This window comes from Magallana gigas, chromosome 6, assembly GCF_963853765.1.
Source record: "Magallana gigas chromosome 6, xbMagGiga1.1, whole genome shotgun sequence".
NCBI lineage: Eukaryota > Metazoa > Mollusca > Bivalvia > Ostreida > Ostreidae > Magallana > Magallana gigas.
Window position 1 is genome coordinate 45,896,021 of NC_088858.1, and position 21,736 is coordinate 45,917,756.

A 21,736-nucleotide genomic window follows, 5' to 3' on the forward strand; every position below is an offset into this window, starting at 1 on the left:
ATTTTCATTTCAACTAATATTATTACATAAATAGGGCATGCGCAACAATATAGATTTTGAAATAATGTGCTTTGGTGAGGTGCCTTTCCATACGTTAGATTGTCCATGCTGTTGGAAGACCCTTTACTATGCCTATTCATTAATAACATTGTCAAATAAAAAAAGACTTGTGAATTTTTATTTCAACTTATTTTATTACATAAATAGGGCAACAACAAAGATTTTGAATAAATGTGCTTTGGTGAGGTGGACAAACAACAAAAAGGATAATCATTTATAAAACATGACACACTGCATGAAAACAATACACGTACATTTAGAATGTGAGGTGTTGTAATGTTTTTGTCCTTCTAATGATAAATGTCATATGCTAGAAAACAGCTATGAATTGTCACTTTGGTGTAACGTCGGCGATGCCAAAAAATGAAGAAAAATTTATCCAAGATTTTCTAAACAAATGGGTCAAGAACAAGATAAAAGTTATACGTTTACGTTGATAACAGGACGAAAAACACCATCGGTAAAAATATAAAATTACGGATGATTCAAAAAAATTATAAGCGAGAAATCGTGGTCTTCTGACTGCCTTTTCCCGATAGCATCCGAGATGACTCCATCGTGGAATCAAACATAACCCGACGATATTTGTCTTTGCTCTTTAAACAAATACATTTAAGACATTTCTTAAAATTCTTCCTGAAATTCTGGCTAAATATGCTATAAAGAATAGGATTCGCGGCAGAGTTTATGTATGCGATAACGTGTACAATGGCTACGAATTCCCATGTCTCTTGAAACCTCGTGTTGGATATAGCATTGTAAAACAGCAATACTTGGGGAGGAGCGTAGCATCCTGTGTACACTATTACGCTTGCCACCAGCATTTTCACAACGCCTTTTCTGGCCTTTATTGTGTCGCTTGTTCGATCCGTTTTGCAGTTTGTGTCTTTTCTCATCTGAAACTTGGTGTGAAGTTCACTTGTGCTGACATACAGACGTTTTCCTATGATCGCGTAAAGTATTATTTGAATGCAGACGGGAATAAAGTAAAACAGGGCAAATTCGGAAAACTTGTAAACATGCTGACCGAGCATGGTCGGAAATGACGTCAAACACAACGAAAAGTTCTGAAGAGGATTGACAAGAATAACTTGGTTGTAGAGGGCAGTTGGCAAAGCGCACATGAAGCCCACATACCATATCAATGACACAACTATGAAGTTTTTTCTCCGGTTGCACAGAATTTGAGCCTTAATGGGAAACACAATTGCCACAAATCTGGAAAAAAATAAAAGAGGTTCAGAAAATTATAAAATCGTTCATTTTTTTGTGCATTGTGACCTTTTTAAACATAAAAAATATAATATCTCTGAAAAACAGTTGAACAAAATGTTCAGAGTGGTTTGTGTTTTATTTAAAAAGACCACACATCATTTGACAATGTCATAATTAATTTGCATATTTTAAAAATGTTTCAAGATTCCAATAGCATACAAAGCACTGTTCCGAAAAACTTTACTGTTACTGTTCCGATAAACTCTCCTTTATAGTTAAGAGATTATGTCTGTCAGCAGATGCAAGTAGTGTCATTAAGTGGTTCGTAGCTTTTAATTGAACAAAATGACATCACTTAGCACAGGAGTGAATTAGATCTGAGCTAGGAGTTGTCACCTACTTAAATCTGCGACAGACTAATTCGAACCATTGTCAAAAAATACGCTCGTATACAGCAGAGAATGCATTCTAAATCATTGCAACGGAATATTCAACCTAATTTCTTTGTCAGTTATAATTCCCTTAGCGAATGTTTGAGATAGACCGCGGAAACACCGTAAACAAAGGTGTAAAATTCAGCAAATAATCCACCACGGCCTACAAAACAACGTTAGCCAAGTCTCATACTGCGTTACGATTATATAAATACACGTCCTTAATATCTGTCCCTGACGTTCTTCATATAAATTTTCATTCAAAATACAGAATCCGTCAATCAATTGTTCAGAAATATTTTTTCCTATCCTTACGGGAAATTCGGTTCTGATTGGAAACGGCTATCCCCGTTCTCACATATACAATAAACGTGATGCATATGGAGAGTCTCAACGGCTGTTGCTTTGAACGTTCTTTATCATTCAGTTGATACCTCGTCCATACGCTTCTCTATAAAATGTAAAACATTATTGGCACCGACCTACCCTCCTGGTCGGAGGTTTAGAAAGCTTTTCAATACACGGCTAATTTACCACATGTCAGCGGCAGGAGATCAAAGGGCGCGGATCAATGGAGCTCGATGGAAATTAGATCTGGACAGTTAAAACGAGTTAAAAAGAGGCTGATGTGACGCAGATCCCAATAAGAGGACTCTTGATAACGAGGCTAAAGTATTATAATGTTCTGATACCCTTCATCAAGACAGCCCCTCTTACGTGCTGCTGCAATTCCTACTTCGATTATCGAAATTGTAGTGATGTATATAAGTATCATCTGGTGTAAGAACAATTCTTAATACTACATTATAGATTAATAATGGAACATTACAACTTTATTTTTACGTCTTGGTATGAAGGACTTGTTCTTAACAATTCTAAATCGGTCATTTGAGAATAGACATTAAATATTTACATAAGACAATAAAAGAGGCCCGGGATGTTGTCAAAGCCATTTAAACTTTGGAAAAAATAGCTCTGTATAGAATTAAAGAGAAAAGTTTTAAACTCCAATTCAATCTTTAAGCTAAAACATTTCCGTTTTTACCTTTACTAAACTGTTTGACGTCAAATTGTTTTGGTATTATATATAGTCAACCAAATAAACTTATGCACACAAAAGGATGACACTTTCTCAAAACGATTAGCATTAAATCTGACATTTAACACAGCCTGTAATGTTCCGCGAACAATTATACTGCAAAATACTACTGTGAAAATCGCAGCGCCTAAATAAAGCCAACTCCTTGTTTAAATTGTTTGACTTGAGAAAGGAAGTAAAGAGGTTTAATGTTCAAAACGAACAGGAAATTATTTAAAAAAAAGGTTTGCAGGGTATTAGATCACTATTTAGGTTTATCCATTAGAACGCAACGCAATGATCCGGTACTCTTTTAAGACATACCATTTTCATGCCATTTTTTCACTGTACATTGTTCAGATCAATTTCTTGCATTTTAAGCTGTATCCTTTTTCTGTCTTTCTGCGATATTCATTTAGTCTTCATAAAATTCCTTTCGTTTAAACTTCTTTGATAAATTGATTTCTACACTCGAAAATCGAAAGGCAAAATCGAGACCACTATTTACAGAATGTATTTTTTTTTCACTGATTTTCCCTTCATTTTCAATCGTAGTTGAAGAATCAATCACTTTATGCTACTACATCACAGCTAATCAGGAAAGTGCAGTTCTTTAAGATTGATAAGGTTTCGAAATATAGAGGCTGTATCAACTTCATATTAGATTTATTGACCTATTTGCACATGTTTAGTGCACTGAAAGCACCAGATTGAGAGTATCCATTATATTAAAAGTCAATAAGGAGCTCCTATAAATTAACAGATTACTTTGTACTATTATTGATTTTCCGAAGGAAAAACGTAAGAAATCTTCTACTGAAAAACAAATTTATTTATGATTTATTTAATCTTATAGCTGGTATATTGCATTTTTAGAATCAATGTTTATGTAAATATTCACTATTCAGTTCGTGCATTAAGGTGGATTTAGTCAACATAGACACCTGTTTGTCACATTCTTTTCACCATTTACTAAAAAAAAATCTTATTTCCAGAGCTTCGAGCTCGGCATTCTGTAAATATTTATTACTCTGTTCCTGAATCCAAGTAAATCAGCCTCAGCAATGTGTTGTCATTGCTCAGATCATCAATGATTCATAGCTTCGTTGATTAAACCACCTCTCTTCCGACATTTCCTGTTATTTAAATCTCGTCCTTCTTCGAGAAGTTTAATGATGAAAAGTAGGTTTGGCATAGTTTCGGACGAGAGTCTTCCTGTATTATTTTTATTTTTTTAATTTGATATCCATCTTAATTTGACGAGATGCTTTGCTTAAATGTCTCTAGATCATGTGTTCATCTAAAAGCCTTTGAAAACTTTAAATTCTCCAGTACAAATAATATTTTTTTCTATGAAATCCTCTTCTAGAAATCTCGCTTTGCCCTGTGACAAAATTTTAATATTCGTGTTAAGTACTTTAATACATGTAGTTAAGACGAAAACAAAAACAATTTTCATGATTAAAAGAGGCAAAAAAGCTGTTTCAATATTACTTTAAGTTTTCAGACAAGACTGAATAAGAGATAACCATATAAAATATAATTGTCGCCGACACTGAAGTGATTTATTACACCATGAAGTCGCATTAAAGCTTCAATCGGCTTTTACAAAACATGAACTTTCTATCTTGTGACGGAAAGAAACCAAAAAAATATGTAAATGACACCAAGGAAACGACCGCTCTGTTCATTGTTATGGCAATTTAGTTCCATTCATAAAGTATTTTCCAAATGTCGCAGTCAGCTTGCAATAGTTTTTTTGTCACTCAAGAAATTGATGTTAAATCGTTCGTGATGTATACATGCTTTTAGATAAAAGGTTTTTTTTTTTTTATAATTTGTGCTTCCATTTAGCAAAGTACAGAGTGTATTCTGAATTAGGGTTATTACCCACTAATTCTTGCTCAACCTTTGGTTATATGAAATACAAGTTAATCCCTGTGGAGTTTTGTTAAATAAACTAAATGTTCACCGACTTTTTCTCTGAGCATTTTTTGCAATTAGTGCGATAAGATTCAATTTGAAAACGAAAATAAATTCAAACTTCCATTAACATAATTATTAACATAGAATGATATTATTTCTGGGATATGGGTTTTGTTACCGTACATTAAGTAACAAACGCCTGATTTAACTACAATACATTTGCTACAATTTGTGGTATTTGAGAAAACCCGCCGAGCCAATAGTTTGTGTATATCTTTGATCCAAGGAAAATGGTACGAATCAGCTTTAATTACTCGTCAGTAACAAACATCGAGAGAGCAATAATCGTGCGCTATTGTTTTCCGAGAGGCACGAAGCCTCGATCTGGATACCCGTCAATACTCAAGAGTCTGGACGAGTCAGAGTGATAAAAACAACACTTGGTCATTCCAGCGCGCCAAACAATCGCCTCCTCGGAGTAATGTTAGATTTTTGGGTAATTTGATTGAAGGTTAGACAGGCTTAGCAATTTGGTAGGAATTCACCTGACCTACATTCTATAACGAACAGAAAGTGCACCATTATCTTATTGCAATATATCGCGGGGTATTTGTTAATGTACCGAATTGTCTCAGTGAGGGAATCTCTACAGTTGATACGATCTGTAAAAATTGTTACATTTAATGCATAGATCTCACAAAACAATGATTTTTGTGATTCTTGCTCTCCAGGGTAAAACGGGGAAAATAAACATTCTTTCTAAGGGTTTGTATACTACTTTGTATGCGGAGTATCTCAAGGTCTTGCTTTTTTGTTCGGAACGAATCTAGGTGTTACAGAGGAAAATTGACGATGGATATTAATAAGATTGGATGGAGCAGAACTGTCAAGATCTATCCGCCGCTTTAACCACATTCTTGTAAATCTATCTTTATTTTTTAACCAACTTTATCTCCCATTTTTCTAGCTTGAAATACGTGAAAATCAATGATTCAACTATTTCATCCCATTTAAATTATGAACATTGAACGGAAAAATCTACTGCGTGACGTAAGCGAGCGCTGTCGTTCGTATTATTTATTACTTATGTTCAATTAAGGAGCGCAGAGGAGATTGCTTTTAAGAAAATAGCAAAAGCATAATAATCGGATAACTTTTTGATCTCTGCTGTGTATATTTGTCTGCCTGCGTTAGTTTTCGAGCGCTGAACCCATGAAAGTGCACAGATGTATCAATGTCTTTAGATCAAATGTGTCCTTTTCACGAAACTATAACGACATCTTAATACTATGGGGCTTTTTTATAGAAATTTTGATGCAAAGAGAATTATTTTGGTTTGTGTTTTCTCACAGCACGCTATGTAGAGCTTTGATTACACAGAGGAGAAATCTTAGTAGTGCAACAGGGGGTGACATTAGTTGTGAGAGTAAGGTTTTATTATCATAGTTATTCTTTCAAAAGAAATGAAACAAGAAAGAAAAATGCAAAATATGAAATTTTTCTTTAGCACAATAAGCTATCAATTTGAAATCATCTTTTTATTGTCAGAAAAGTCCACGATTTGCCGCTTTTAACAGATGTATCTTTAAAAATAGTCATCGGGAACGAATCTTACTGTACTACCAACTCACAAATATTAAATATAAAGCAATACAAAACGTTGTTTTTTTTAGTTACATAACTTGTCGGAAACGCCCTAGAATATAATTTATGATTAATCAAATTTCAGCCTAACCAATTTATAACAATTTAGTTAGTTAACGTTGTTTTTTATGCAGAAGTTCTCTCAGATCATTTGAAGCGTGTTTACTTTTCTGCATCACCCAATTAAATGGGATTAGCGTTAATCGACCGAAGCAGTACCCACTATCAAATGCTGCTCTGTTTTAATCTCCAAGATGTGTCGGTTAAACGTTCGGATTCCCCGGCGAGTTTGCCCATGCCTTCATTCATCACAAGAATCATAATCAATACTTTATTAATCACCTGTTGCAACGCGATGGTAATTTAAAAATTCGTTTTATTTGAAAAAAATAGGGCAGCGTCGCGAAAGTTTTTTTTTTGCAAGTACAAATTGAAGCGACTTCCAAGTATGCAATACTACACAACTTGAGGCACTTACAAACCACTAACTCGTCCGTTAAATCTTTGATATGAACGAAAGAATACCTCAGAATTTTACATATAAAATTCAATCTTTTTTTAATGATTCTTTGATTGTTTTTTATAATCTTCTGTAAGACACCGAGAAAATGTCATTTTTCATCATTTTTTTTTAAGTTAAAAGAATTTTTACATTTGATCAAATATATTATCATGATTGTGCATACAGTAGTATTCGACAGGTGCCCGACAAGTGTTTTATAGATACCGGCCGCGGGTAGTCAGATTGTCAACACAAAAGGGATCCTGGGTATGACATAGATAAATATGAATAAAAAAAAACTGAAGACGTTGATCATATGAGAAATGACGTCATAGGCTAATTGTTTTATTTGTCATACATTTGCAGACTATTAATGTTATTATCATGCAAGGCATTTTTAATGGCTGTGTGAAACCCGTTGCAAACTTTGATTCGTCTTTTTTTTTTAATTTTATCTTTTTAAATGCAATTATTTCATCCCAACCAAATGGATGTTGCAAAATATGAATGTGAAATTCATACGTTTTAGCAATCACTGCTGGAATGTGCTGGAATTATTTTTATTTGTTTCCAAATAAGAGCAGTCCTTATTAAACTTTTCCAGACATTTTATCGCTCAAGTCATGTACTGTATTTATACTTTTATTCTTATCTCTAACCCTTTGGTTTTCCACTGTGCGTTTTAGCAACTTTGGTTTTGTCAAATCTTGATTTAATTAAGATAATTAGGAGCGGAAGTAAACCGAGCACGTGGCGAGACTAACTTAGTCATAATAACAATGCGCCAGAAGAAAAGAATACGAATACGAACATTGCACGCACAGGTCCACGAAAGTCGGATTTCAAAACGGACGTCAACGTGGCTTAATGATGTCCGATTAGGATTAATTTTCCTGTTTGTGAGTCGAGATTTTTTTAATAATGAAGGGACAAATAAACGGCGAAGAAAAGAGGGAATTTTTTTCCCCAATCAACACAGAACTCGGTGTCATCAATATTTTTGCGAGGCACGTGAACTCTCCCTCTAAAATTATTTAAAGCACAAAACGCGCCAAATTCTTAACACGGTTGTCTTTACACACATTAAATGTGACAACCATTCTGACAAAGTAGTTTCATAGAGAAACACTTTTACTAAAACCTGATGCTTTCTTACTGTCTTTTGCATTTGTTATGATTTTTCATTAAATAAAAATTTTTTTGGTGACTACGTCAAATTCTGCACAATTGCGATTCGAGCTGGAAACATATTTATATTATAACATAGCATTTTTACTTTCATGCGAAATATACTGAAATAAAGTGTTATTTCTAATGGCCATATCACCATGTGTACCTATAAACATTATATAATGATTTACAAACGATAAAAAGCGGGGTTTTTTAAAACATAAATGAACTCGCAAAAAATGATAACGACATGCACTTTCTCTATCTCAATCCGTCAATCAAATTTTCTATAATAAAAGAGCATGATTGACCATTATGCTGATATTTATACTTCGGTTAGTACTGCGTTCAGACGGACTGCTATCTAACGAGGCCTGATTGTTTAATGGACTCGGAACTGCTTGCTCAATAGGAGAGCACCAAGTAATTACTATATGTGATTTTTGACAAGTACAATTTCTGAGATATGAAGATGGGTTGGGTTGGTAGTGAACATTTTGGCTTGTACACAAAAACGCGGTTTTTTTTTTGTTAAGGACAGTTCTTTATCACTTTCCAAAAAAAATTAAAATCCTCTTAATTTCTCTAATTTCTCAATTCAAACAATAAATCAACGAAGACCCCCCCCCCCCCCCCCCCCTGCAAAAAAAAAAGCAACTGTTGAAATATAAAATAAATGTGATCTTTTATCTATTGTCATTGTATTTTCAAAAACTAAAAATCTTAATTACTCGGATCGTATTATGTACTTTAAAAAAATGGACCTCCAAGAATTCTATATAGACAGCTGGACGTTAAAATTCATGAAGCAGTAATTGTTTCTGACACATTTCTGGCTTTAAAAGAGTGGCTGGCTGCCGGTCATTTCATTTCGAGTGCTGATTAGAACAAACTGACTTTGCGATTTCTTGGCAGAGAAATAATGTTGATAGGATTCCTATCTACTATATCTTAAAGGTTTTCGTATGCATTTCCAAATTGCTTAAAAATGTATGAAGGTTAAAACAATAAATAATACATGTAGGACAAATTGAAATTAAATTTAACACGAACACCGAAAATAAACATATTCTAATCTTAACAAATGGGATAAACCGATTTGTGTGCGAAAGGTTTCAGACTTGAATTAAAGCCACATTTTTGCATGGGTCTGTACAATAGCATACTAATTGATTTTCAAATCCAGAAACTCAAGTAAAATTGTAAGGAGCTACTCGATAAACATTTGACTGAAGGTGAAGCTCTCTCGATTAATAAAAAATCAACAATCTAGAGGAAAGTTTGATGATTTATAAGGAATATTGAGAAGGCCGCCTCGGCGATAAATTAAGCTCAAATAACAAATGTCTCAAAGAAGTTAATGGACTACGTATGCTCTCATTAGATCTTGTATAGAGTTATACACTTTCTGGTAAAAGAAGCTTGACAGAACGTATTTCAGAGATACAAAGGCAATTCATTCCTATTTAAGACTTGATATTAGATAAGTTAAATGTGGAATGGAGATCAATTTGACGAGTGTCAATTTATTTGCAATGCGAAATATAAGTACTACTCGAGTAAGGCCAATCAAACACTCTAATGCTAAAGCTTGGGTCACTAAATAAGCCAGAACACGAGGAAAAGAAACAAGTTCTGAACTGATTTATATATGACAGAAAACCTAAATTTACTATAGGAGAAAATAATGTTTTTGAATGCGCAATATAATTATGATATTCAGATAGTTTTACAAATTTTGTGATGATGGATAAATGGATATCGTGAATCAAAAGTCCAAGGATTCAAACTTCCCTGAAGTAAATTTCAATCGTTTTATTTAAGCCCGCCTCCATAATTGTAGTTTATTGATGTTAAAAATATATGAGAGATATTTTGGTAACGATCTAATACCGATAAGACATTAGTATAGAACATAAAAGTCAGGATTAGTGTTAAAGACAGAAAATGTATAGACAAAACTTTACAGCGATGCCGTTATTTATTGATATTGGAAATTAATCAACCTCTAGTGCGTTACAAGACAAATATTTATCTTATGGGGAAGCCACCAGATATGAGTGCTATAAACAAATTACTTTTTAATTTCCATTGTAACGTCCGACATTGTTCTCGATATCTATAACGGCGCGATGATTATAATAGCTCAACCGAGGAAAGATAAATTGTACCTCAGAGAAAGAGAGAGAGAGAGAGAGAGAGAGAGAGAGAGAGAGAGAGAAGTAACAAAAAAACATACCTTTCAATGCAGACAGATACGAGAGAAAGAACAGAAACATATAGGCATGTCACTAGAATGTATCTGTTGAATTTACACATTCCAACCCCGAGCAACCAGCCTCGATTGAGAATAAACTGGATAATGTCAGGAATGAAGGAAATCATAATAAGCAAGTCAGCAATGGCCAAGTTCATAATGAAAACATTTGTCACTGATTGTCTCATTTTTCTGTCGATCAAAATTACCGTGATGACCAAGGAATTACCCACAATTCCCAAGACACCGATAAAGATAAATAAGATGCTAAGAATGATGATAGTTCCCAGGGCGACGGGTGGATCTGCGGAATCCCCAGGCGAGCTAAATATCCCTGTCACATTCTCCATGCTGCTACTGTTGCTTGTTGTTTCAGTCCAGTTGTAGCCAAACGGCTCGGTCTTTGTGAGGTTCAACAGACCGTGCGGATTAGTTGCATCCATTTCTCTCCAAGAAAACTCGCCATCTACAAGACAAGGTTTTAACTTATCAATAAATATGTCTGAAATGAGTATTGTTTACATGAAATTAGTCCGGACTTTTTTCCGATCGTTTCTGCCGATCGTTTAAGTAAATACACTGTCCTGTCGAGGTAAACTGTTTATTGTCGAAACCATTCTAATAAACTAAGCAAAGGGAGTGCGTCTCTATTGAGCGAGCACCCTATCTTGCTTCTCTCGGGGAGAATCAGTCAATCAAACTCGGAATTCCAACGTTTTTATTTCCGAACAGTCAGTGTCTTGTCATCAAGTTGAGAAAATGCCCAAAAGTCCTTTTGATCAAAAGGAAAGGGTTCACTCTTTCGGCGAGATTTGTTTAGCTTCAGGTGTGAGATTACTCGCAAACTCAACAGTTAATTAAGAAATCGTCAATCACAACTTATATTCCGGAAACTGCTCTCTAATGATAATGCATCTCTAAAATTTATTAAGAGATTAAATATGGACTTAATAATGCAAATATTTTCTCTTTATCAAAATAAAGATTTATCAAAATTAGCTACATGTAAAAAAAAAAATAACGTTACTTTATACTTTAACAAGCACTACAAAAAATTGTAAAATAATGTGAATACAGTATAATGAAGGTTGAGTAAATATTTGGAAGCTGAAGTGTATTTAAAATATAAAGTACATCAATCAAGATAAAAAAAAATACTGCAGCTGCAGACTTACTTGAACCGTATTTTTGTATCAGATATTAAGAAGTCCAGTGAGATATCTATATTATAGATTTACTTTTACAGATGTTCCGTAATAAATAGGATCAAATTTTAATCACTCCCTAATAGCGAAGCTTAACACGAAACACTTCTCTGTATGCTGATTGGATAAAAATGCACTTAAAGAAAACAACATCGAAAACCATAAGGTGCATCAGCGTATATATTTCTAGTTCTGCACCAGGTCAAATCTTTCTTTATTCAAAGAACAGATTTTAATTATCAAATGAAAAATATAACTTCCGTCTGAACACAACACATCTACCTGTAAAAGCATAATAAAATCTGCAGGGGACGTATTAAAAGCACTATCTTTTTACCAATTACACAATGCAATGGGGAGAATTCCTCTCAATGCTCGCCTCTCCGGTATAACTCATCGCCGCTTTTCAGCTCTGTATTCTCGATCGAGTGCGGCCTGCTTGTTCAACAGGCAGAGAATATGTATGGATTTATGTCCTTCTCAGATAATGATATAGTCAACACAATAAATAAGAAAAAAATATCATTTCACAAAGCTACTATTCCTCACCAAAGAAATAATTAACCAAGCGCTCCCTCTTCTCGTCCATGCAACATATGCTTGGTCCGACAGATCCTCAATAACGGAATTAACTCTACCGTCTCAGGTCTGAGTTTTATAATTTCGTGTTAAGTTGTGATCAATGCTCTCGACCATGATTTCTTGTTACTCAATTTGTTCACGTCAGCAGGAGATGTACCAATTAATTTTCCATCATAAATAAACTATACAGTCATTAAAGTGTATCAGAGATTGTGTATGTTCTACAAATTATCGTCATGGTAGTCTCAAATGGTCTTAGGAAACTCAGCACGCAATCCTACTGATAAAGCAGGAATTTCTGCAATAGTCCGTATTGATATGAAAGTAAAGGAAAGATGTGTGTTTATTATGTATATCAATTTTTTCCTGATGATTGTATGATTTATGGTTCATTAGTGTTTCATAGACGTAGATTTCATCAAGATTTCCCTACGAATTTAATGAGAGGAATGTTGTACGACTGGTCTATGGTCGTCTTGCAAACCAGTTCGATCGTCGTGAATATTTATTTATGGCTTTGTACGACTTGTTGAGATTATAGTTTTAATTGAAATCGTGCTCTTTGTACCTTGGGTATTTAAGAAATAGAAATGAAATATCCCCAATTCGATTACACAGTTCTTCAAACCTTTGCCTGGTTCCAATAGAAATCAAGGCAGGTCGAGTCATCTGCCAGAATCAAACAAATCACCACAGACGGGTATTAAGTCTACACTTTTCAAATATTGTTCTACTGTTCTAAATGCACATAACACAAAATGCAATCAAAAGGTCAAGGACTATTGGAGCAGATATTGAGATAGTCATAAAACAAACACTTTGACAGAGATGGGGTTATTTTTGGTCACACCGGGGAAAAAGAAGAACAATATCTATATAATTGTATATTCCTCTTTGTTAACGGTTATATACACATATATATTAAAGAAATAAGCAGCAATTTGAAAAGTTCAACGGGATATGAACTTGGTTGATCACGTTTATCAAATCCTCTGAAGCCCGAAGGACTTCTCAGAAGATTTGATTACGTACCAACCAAGTTCATATCCCGCTGAACTTTTTAACATTGCTGTTTATTACTTATATTTAAGTTCATACATAATTGAACGTTTTCGCTATTCTTTAGGTTCATATAAGGAACATATTTGCAAATGTAAATATACAAGTAAAACTTGCTATAATAACATGAATCAACAAAGAACCCCATCATTCAGCTGAGATTCGATTAAATTTCTCTTACTTATCTACATTGAATAATAAAGTAAAATTAAGATAAGTCTTATCTAGTAGAAAGATTAGTAACTTATTCGAAAGCGCAACCGAGTGTGTAAAGGTCGCAATCTTAAAATCAACTTTCCCCATCGATTGTTGATGGCGAGCAGTGTATTGGAGAGAGCACGACTTCCCTTATCAAACAGCCGCGTTAACTTCAAACTCACACAGGTGTGTTAAAGTCAAAAACAATTTTGATTGATAAATGGTTTCATACAATTTTATTAAAAATATATATCAGAGAATTTCATTAAAATACACGTTAAAGTGCATATGGAAAAGTTTTTTTTTAAATAGGAACTTATTATTGAACTTTAATAATGTTATCCATCCTCGTTTTTTATATTAATTTCTTGGGTTGCACATAATATAAAAATAATAATAAGTACGTGTTGTTTTTTTTTTAAATTCTACATTTTTGCTTATAAATATTAATGAATGACAAGAAAACTAAAAGCTTACTCTTTCTGTGATAAATTTTAGTAATGTATTTAACGTGCAGTACAATTGCAAGGCAAAGTTCTGTCACCACGCCCGTCCGTGTTCCAAGAAAAAGTCTTAAGTCACACGTTATCCGGATTGTGAACGAACATAAATCCTGAAAGGTCAAACACATGACTTTGAAGCACGTGATCTGGTCTTTGATTTTGTTGCAGTCTAAAACAGCTAGAAATCGTTTCTTTTGGACAGCAACTTGTAAAACTTCGCTGATTAAGTGGGGATTACTGAATTCTCTAGCGTTCAGAACTGGTTATTTCAATTTGTATTAAGTATTTGATGAAATTACTCTGTATAAGTAGTTTTCCATTCTAGCCCAATATTTTTTTTTAGTTTGTCATGCACAGCACTTTCATGAAATTACTCTGGATTAACGAATTTCCGGATGAAATTAAAAAGTTATATCATCACATCTTTAATAACAGTCAGAAAACAATATTTCTCTATGTATGTGGATAAACGAAACCAAAAATAGTCCACAAATTTGTTTACGGGTCTTTTGTGAACCCGATTAAGTATCTTGGATTTTCGTAAAGTCGTGAATATCTAAATTTGCCCAAGGGATGCGGGCGGACGGTCGTAATCAGCCACTGTTATTACCAAATACAAAGTCGGCCTTGAATACGGGGCCATTCGAGCATTCCATTTGATTAAGAATACAGACAGCAATACAAATGCAAAACACTGAGAAAAGAAAGTAATAGAAATTTGTTCATTTGAGAATTATACGTGCCCTCTTGGTTGATGAATATCTATGGAGATAAAAATGGCGACCGAAAAACATGTACCATGTTATGCAGCCAATTTTTAATTTACATAAAATATTTTTCTTTAATTGCGAATTCCCATAGATACTTAAAAGAGCTTTCCTCGCTTTCCTTATGATTTTCTGTCGTAAATTAAAAAAAAAACTGGATCAGTGCTCTTTAGCTGAGTGAAATTCAAATGATTCAGAGCTGTCATTTGTGAGCTGACGTCCTGATTGACAAGTGACAAATGATGACAGTGTGGTCTTTTTATTCTTTATAAAACACTCTCTCTCAATAAGAAATCGGGACCACATAAGTACATTATTTATTTAATAATGCACTGCCTCTGGAGAGAGTATTAATAGCAGCCCTCTCTGACTTAGAATCACGCTGTTGAATGCGGTCTGGTTTCATCGTCGCTGTGTCACTAAAATACCACGTCTTGTGCAACCACTTTTTTGTCGATAACGACTTTTTATACAGGTAAATTAATCTATCATGTATAATTATATACATGTTATTCTGCAATAAACTACTACATCAAGCTACTGTTGCCAAGTAGATAATATGAAGTCGACGTAATTACATGAATATGTTACAATACGATTTAGCGTTATATAATAACATGAATGTAACGGGCCGTTTTAACGTAATTACATGAATGTTACGGGATAATTTGATATATTGACAACGTGGTCTTTATTTGAAAGAATTGAGTGTTAAAAATCAATTGAAAAAAATAACAAAATATTTTGGAGACATAACAAACTAATGACAAGACAATTAACGAATGAACAAAGAATAGAAATTATTTGTCTCCCATAATCAATCCCCAGTGTAAATAATTTATAAGAGTACTAATATATTTTTGCCCGTGAAGCGTTAACAAAGCTAATATTATCAGAACTCCACATGTCTATTTACACTCTTGCTGAGCTATGCCTTACCTTAATCATCGAGGTAACAAATATACCAGGTCAATTAATAACACGTCCAAATTAATAGATACTCTTTGTATAACTAATTAAACATTCCATGCTCCAAAACAAGTTGAAGACCCATTTCCATATTCCGTTTAATCGCATTTGATATTGGCCTTTTCAGGAAACGAACATTACGTATTCATTTTTTTTTTATAATTGTTAGTATATCTCTGCAATTGATGAATGAACTGACACTTGACTACGAAATATAAATCCCGAAAGAAGTACCATCCTAAAAAGACCGTTCTGCTATTTGTTAGTTACCGGATAAAAAAGGTTCTTGTGGAATTCAAATAAAAACTGTTCCTTGTTGAACCGACACATTTTTGCAAACAAAAACAAACTGGTACTACCTACCTCCAGTTGTCTCTACTTCTGTCTGCAATGACAGTTGTTGTTGTGTAAACTGAAAATGTTGCACACTTTTCGCACCGTTTGCTTTCTCTCTGACAAGTATGCAATAGGTAGTTGACAAATTGTTAAGCGGCTGGCCCGAAGAGTCTTCTGTGATAACAGAAGCACTAGACAGGCGGTATCTCCCCACTTCTAATCCAGAATTGGGAGCACCCTGACATAAGGTACCTTGTTGTCCAATACCAAGAGATCTGTTTATGACTGTGAAGATGTACAATAAATTTCGGTTGATCTGCCAGCTTACTATGAACTTACTATAATCTGCGGTTGTCTTTGATTGGAAGCTAAATTTCCACTTGTCTGAATGAATTGTACTTTTAGGGACGAAAGCACTTTATCTTATATAATATTCAAAATAATTTCTTCTTAGTGTTGTTTGTTAAATTTGTTGGTTTGGGTGACTATGATAGAGCTGTTACCTCTCTACAATAAAATTATTAAGCAACCTTCAAAACCCCAATCTCTTTTTGTCTGCCTGGTTAAATTTCAATTCTTTAAGTGATTTTGTTTTTATTTATTAAAACATTTGGTAAAATATAAAGACATATCATGTAGAAGAAAATGTGAGGAAATTACTGGCAATAAAAGCATTCCAACTGTACATTGTCATATGACAGTTAATTTGATAAAAATAAAACGATCACACCTCCTTAAAAGTTTTGGCAAAGGTAAGTCAGTACTACATGTGGTTTTAAATGTCATACTTCCTTAATAAGTAGAATCTAAAAAGCAATGCGGTAGTAAAAAAAACTAACTTGACCAAATAGACACTAATTGTGCTATAATCTTTAGAACATGAAATCTACATAGTTAGTATATTCCGAATACATCAGCAAGGTGCAACAATTAAAATACTGAACCAAAAAACATTTATCCCTGTTTCTACTTCACACCACATGAAGCTAAGGAAAATTATCCATCCAAGGGAGTTTGAAACACTCTTTCTAAATGTTATTCTGCAGAAAACAACATTAAGATGCACAAAATGCAAAAAATTACAGTCACTCAGTACGAGATTTTATCCAGTTAAACTTATAAAATATTAAGTACGTACTAAATTATCATTTTGCATAAATATTTACAGATCTTGTTGTATGGGTTTTTTGGTTTTTTTTTTACCAAATCGTCTTTGTTTATTTTGTTTGTCTAATAATCTTTAAGCAGAAAATGTGATATAAGAACATGATGTTCGACTACATAACAGGACTTATTTGATAATGGGTTCTTGGTTCGAATTCATAGCGCGTATCTGACGTTATATGCAATGCGCCCAAACAAGTCGCTTATTGACAGACTGTCTCGATGCCTTATTGTTAAACGTAGCAATTGATTTTGTTTGATTTCTTCAGGGGAGCCATGTGGAGAAAGGGAACGTTATCTATGATGCCTATAGCAATCAATGCAGTGTATTTGTGATCCTTTTGCTATAAACAAAAGCACATTCTCGAAAAAAGGAAACAAAAAATTCAATCTTAATCTCAGCACATAAGTTAAGTCCTGACTTAGAATTAAAACCGAAATACAAGAGAATTTTGCCATACTAGTGATTTGCTGTTGTTCGTGGTAAATAATTAATCAAAACAATTTTAATTCCAGACAAATTAGCATTTATAATTAGAGGGATAAATAATGAGGGGACCGTTCGCTGGATTTGACAGTAGAGCTGGGCTCATGATATTTCTTACCATTGATTGTCTCAGAGCCGCTCAGTGGGGCTCTCTACCGTAACTGAAGCGTAGCATTCGCCAGCCGTCCAAAATATATTTCTTTTGAAGATGTCTTCCAAGTCAAAAATATATTAACATGTAAAAACATCATTTTCATATTAATTAAGCCTGGACCGAATTAATGATAATACAAACTGGTGTTTTGTTTTATATTCTAATAAGATTTACGCAGACCGCATTAAGTGGTATACACGGCATACAATACATCATTATTGTTCAATCCTGGCAAATTTATGTAGTGAATATTTACACAAGAAATGTACAATAACGGTATTACGATGACAAAAATGTACTTACATTTGGTCTATGACAATATCTGTCATTTTGAATTATTCTTTTTATTTTATTGTTATTTTTTTTATTTGTTGTAAAATAAAATGAGATTCAATGATGTGTTCGTGATATGTGACAATATTGTTCATAACTTTAAAGGAATAAATGCCGTGCGGTCTTGACAAGTATTGGTTAAAAAAAAAATATCAAAAGATTGTTTTAAAAAAAAACTTCTATGCTCTATGCATTTTGCCCTTTTTTGATGAATGAAGTACTTTAGTGGACCATCCACCTGTGTATATATTTGTTCCTCAATGTTTACATTTGTAACCCATTTAACAATAATAGACTGCATACGTTTGGTAATTCGTCAAACATTTTGATGAGATCCAACTCATCATTTCTGATATTTTAAACAGAATTCTTCACTAGTTTGTACTATTTTGATATTTTTTAAATCTTTTAAATACAATTAATGATAATTTAAAAAAAAGAATCAAATATCCCAATAACATACACAATTATTTCTCTTCCACTGCTTAATATAAAATTGGGTGATATAAACATTTTTTTAATCCAGTCGAATTTCAGATGGCTGTTTTGAATTGTATTATTTTAATTTTAATTTTAAAAATGATAATACCGTGCATTGCTTTCTGCGCTTGTAATGACAAATGTTTTAGCAAGTGGAGTCTGATAATTAATTAAATAAAAAAATTTAAATTCTTAGACATTTTTTTGGTATTGACATTTTACTGATTTTAGACAAAACGTTTTACAACACCACAGTCGTCTAACAGACTATGGAATATCGAAAACGAAGTCATTAGATACATGCGAGAAAGAGCACGGTGAGGTGCTTGGCATGATTACAACAAGAACTGATAATTCAAAGGAATGGCGACGATTTGTGGAGACCATTCAATGACTTTACATCGTAGAAGAATGGGATTAGCTCATGGTGAGAAAGGATCATTAGAATTACAGAAGATCTCGCAGAAATCTGCGGAATATCATGGAGTCAATCTCAGGGTTGCCAATAAAAGAAAAACAAACCAATACTAGTAGCCTATACTGAACGAAAAACATGCACATGTTGATTTTTGATGGCGGTGCTGAATGTTTCGTATCATTACAATGTAATAGAAGTTAAGTTTACAGAGTTAAACGATATGAAAAGAATGACCCGAACAAGCAGAATATATGTACGCTGGTACATACATGTACAAGAAAGATACTTGTATAATGCTGCAGGTGTTTTCAAAATTTAACTGAAAAATTAAGAGCATCAATTTCAGAAATGAACATAATTATTGCCACTGCAACTGTACAAGTAATTTGGTACTGGAAATGGTTTGTAGTAAAACAACCCAAGGTATGTCTTGGTACTTGATACTTCACAATTAGGCACAAACTGGATGCTAGTATCATCTAGAAGAGTGTATATTCAATATACAAAAACCACGGGGGCATTTATTCTATTAAGAAATAAGGAATCATTCTTTGAGTATTATGAGGTGATCAAATACAGTCGGGATGATGAAATATAATAAAGCCCGAAGGAATTTATGATAGATTTAATCACCCTACCTTATTTGATTACCTCATAATACTCAAATAATGATTCCTCATTACTTATATTTGTATAATTTTCAGCCTTAAATGCTGAAGGTAGCATTTGACGAAATGTATCGGACCATATATTACAAAGACACTTGAAAATGAAAATATTTAGGTATAATTTTTTTGTATCGATAATAATACTTAAATATTACCATTAAAATAAACATCATATCTTAGACCTACCACTCTCGTAGAACCCAGAAAGCATCGTGTTGACACAGCGGCGAGACGATAAAACGCGAGATCTCGCCTAGCACCTTGCACAGTCTGACAGCATCCATGAAGACAAATGCAAGTCTTGTCTGAATTAGGTCTACATTATAAATTAACAAAGAGGCATAACATAGAGAGTTGATTAGACCGCGATTTAACAGTCTTGTCAATCAAAGCAAAGTTATAAGAAGTGTTAGAATGCTCATTTGCATAGGTGAAATCTTGGCATGACTGAGAGGTCCCCTGCTATATTGTTTTCTCTCTCTCTGTAGTGTACCTTTGGTTGGGTCTTCCGCCTAGTTTGGAGCATAATCTACATTGTTGAATTAATTAGCGGTTGCTCAAAAAGTCTTTCATTTGCGACTTTAATTCTTTCATCGGGCCTATCAAGAAATTAAACTAGGGCAAATTATGTATTATAAAGTTGTTTATGGCGGTAGGGATCTGAATATGGAACACCGTTTAAGCTTCAAAAATCCTCTGCTACAAAATACTTCAAAGATTTTTTTATAATCTTCTAATGTACATTTTCATAAAGCACTATGCATTGTGATATAAAAATTTTTATTTGAATCCATCGTGCGGTGCTCATATTCTCAAAATATGATGATGAACAGAACATATGATATGAAGAGATCACACTCTCTACAAAAAATACTATGTTTTTTTATCTGAAAATAAAATCAATAATATTTACCATAATATATAACACAAAGGATCGCATCAAGAGAATATAAAACAAGATATAAAATGTAGGGAAGCGGTGCTTCTTTTGCAACAATAAATTTCTAAAAACAAACAACAAAAACTATAATATTGGGGACGTATATAGTACTAAAAGTCCATGATTTGCAAGAGTTATCTTTCATGAAAAACAAAGATACATCATATATATAATGAATTTTCTACGGTGTCCGGATAGGGCCATTTGCGTTAGCGCGACATCACGTTCAGATAAACGAGACATCGCGCTAACACACAACACGCCGTCGCGCTAACACAACTTTGCACAATATGCCATCGCGCTAACACACAACACACTATCTCGCTAACACACAACACGCCGTCGCGCTAACACAACTTTGCATAACACGCCGTCGCGCTAACACAACTTTGCACAACACGCCGTCGCGCTAACACAACTTTGCACAACACGCCGTCGCGCCAACGCAACTTTGCAAGTCTGACAGTCTAGTAGGAAGTCGTGTCCGGAAATATTAGACTGCGCATGCTGAAATTTGTAGGCCTGCATGCAAGCATGTGTTAGCGCGACGGCGTGTTGTGCAAAGTTGCGTTAGCGCGACGGTGTGTTGTGTGTTAGCGCGATGTCTCGTTTATCTGAACGCGATGTCGCGCTAACGCAAATGGCCCTATCCGGACACCATAATTTTCCATTATATGACCATTTTTATTTTCTCATAAAAAGACTGAATACTACTATCTTTGCCATATCTAAGGGATGCTTTTTTTAAATGATGAAAAGAATTACCGGATGAAGAAATTTTATCTGCCTTTTTTTTTTGGAAACGACGTTGTTTGAAACGCGGGTTATCAAAGTATCAAAATTCAATTTCCTGTCACACTGAAGACTACGAATACCAAAGGAACTTTCGGTAGTAAATATCTATTTTAAAATGAATATGTATTTTCTATGAACCGCTGCAACACTTTGCAGTCCTCAAGTAAATCATGTGCAGTGTGTCTGGATTGTATGTGTAAAGCATTTTTAAGGAAGTTATCTCTCTTATCAGAGTGTATATGTACATTAAATGTAGTGGAGTAATAGTTCAGAAATCGTTGTTATGTAAACAAGGCATCATTACATCTGTTATAATAGAAAATAAAATTGAAACAAGTTTAGTTGCGACACGACACTGACCAAACTCCTCGTAAACGTTAAACATGAAATCT

The 21,736-nt window shown here is 33.8% G+C and overlaps 1 protein-coding gene across 6 annotated transcripts; it reads right to left on the reverse strand.

The window, feature by feature from the left end:
- Nucleotides 1–202: 202 nt before the first annotated feature.
- Nucleotides 203–19,939, reverse strand: LOC105328027 (neuropeptide receptor 15). 6 transcript variants are annotated; one of them, XM_011428756.4, is made up of 3 exons: nucleotides 19,796–19,939; nucleotides 10,269–10,752; nucleotides 203–1,278 (listed from the first exon to the last, which is right to left on the reverse strand). In XM_011428756.4, the coding sequence occupies exons 1-3, from the start codon at nucleotides 19,818–19,820 to the stop codon at nucleotides 555–557; spliced, it is 1,233 nt and encodes a 410-aa protein (XP_011427058.1). In that variant the 5' UTR covers nucleotides 19,821–19,939; the 3' UTR covers nucleotides 203–554. The 6 variants fall into 6 exon arrangements, with proteins under 6 accessions (XP_011427058.1, XP_065944648.1, XP_011427050.1 ...); XM_066088576.1 differs by lacking the exon at nucleotides 19,796–19,939 and adding an exon at nucleotides 15,540–15,698; XM_011428748.4 differs by lacking the exon at nucleotides 19,796–19,939 and adding an exon at nucleotides 12,041–12,154.
- Nucleotides 19,940–21,736: the final 1,797 nt, after the last annotated feature.

Bases quoted from the DNA above. Each gene is read 5' to 3' on its own strand.
- LOC105328027 (XM_011428748.4), bottom strand. From the start codon at position 12,080: ATGGACGAGAAGAGGGAGCGCTTGGTTAATTATTTCTTTG. The intron at 10,753-12,040 runs GTGAGGAATAGT...CTTGTCTTGTAG, and splicing joins CTTGGTTAATTATTTCTTTG to ATGGCGAGTTTTCTTGGAGA. The intron at 1,279-10,268 runs GTATGTTTTTTT...ATTTTTTTCCAG, and splicing joins GTATCTGTCTGCATTGAAAG to ATTTGTGGCAATTGTGTTTC.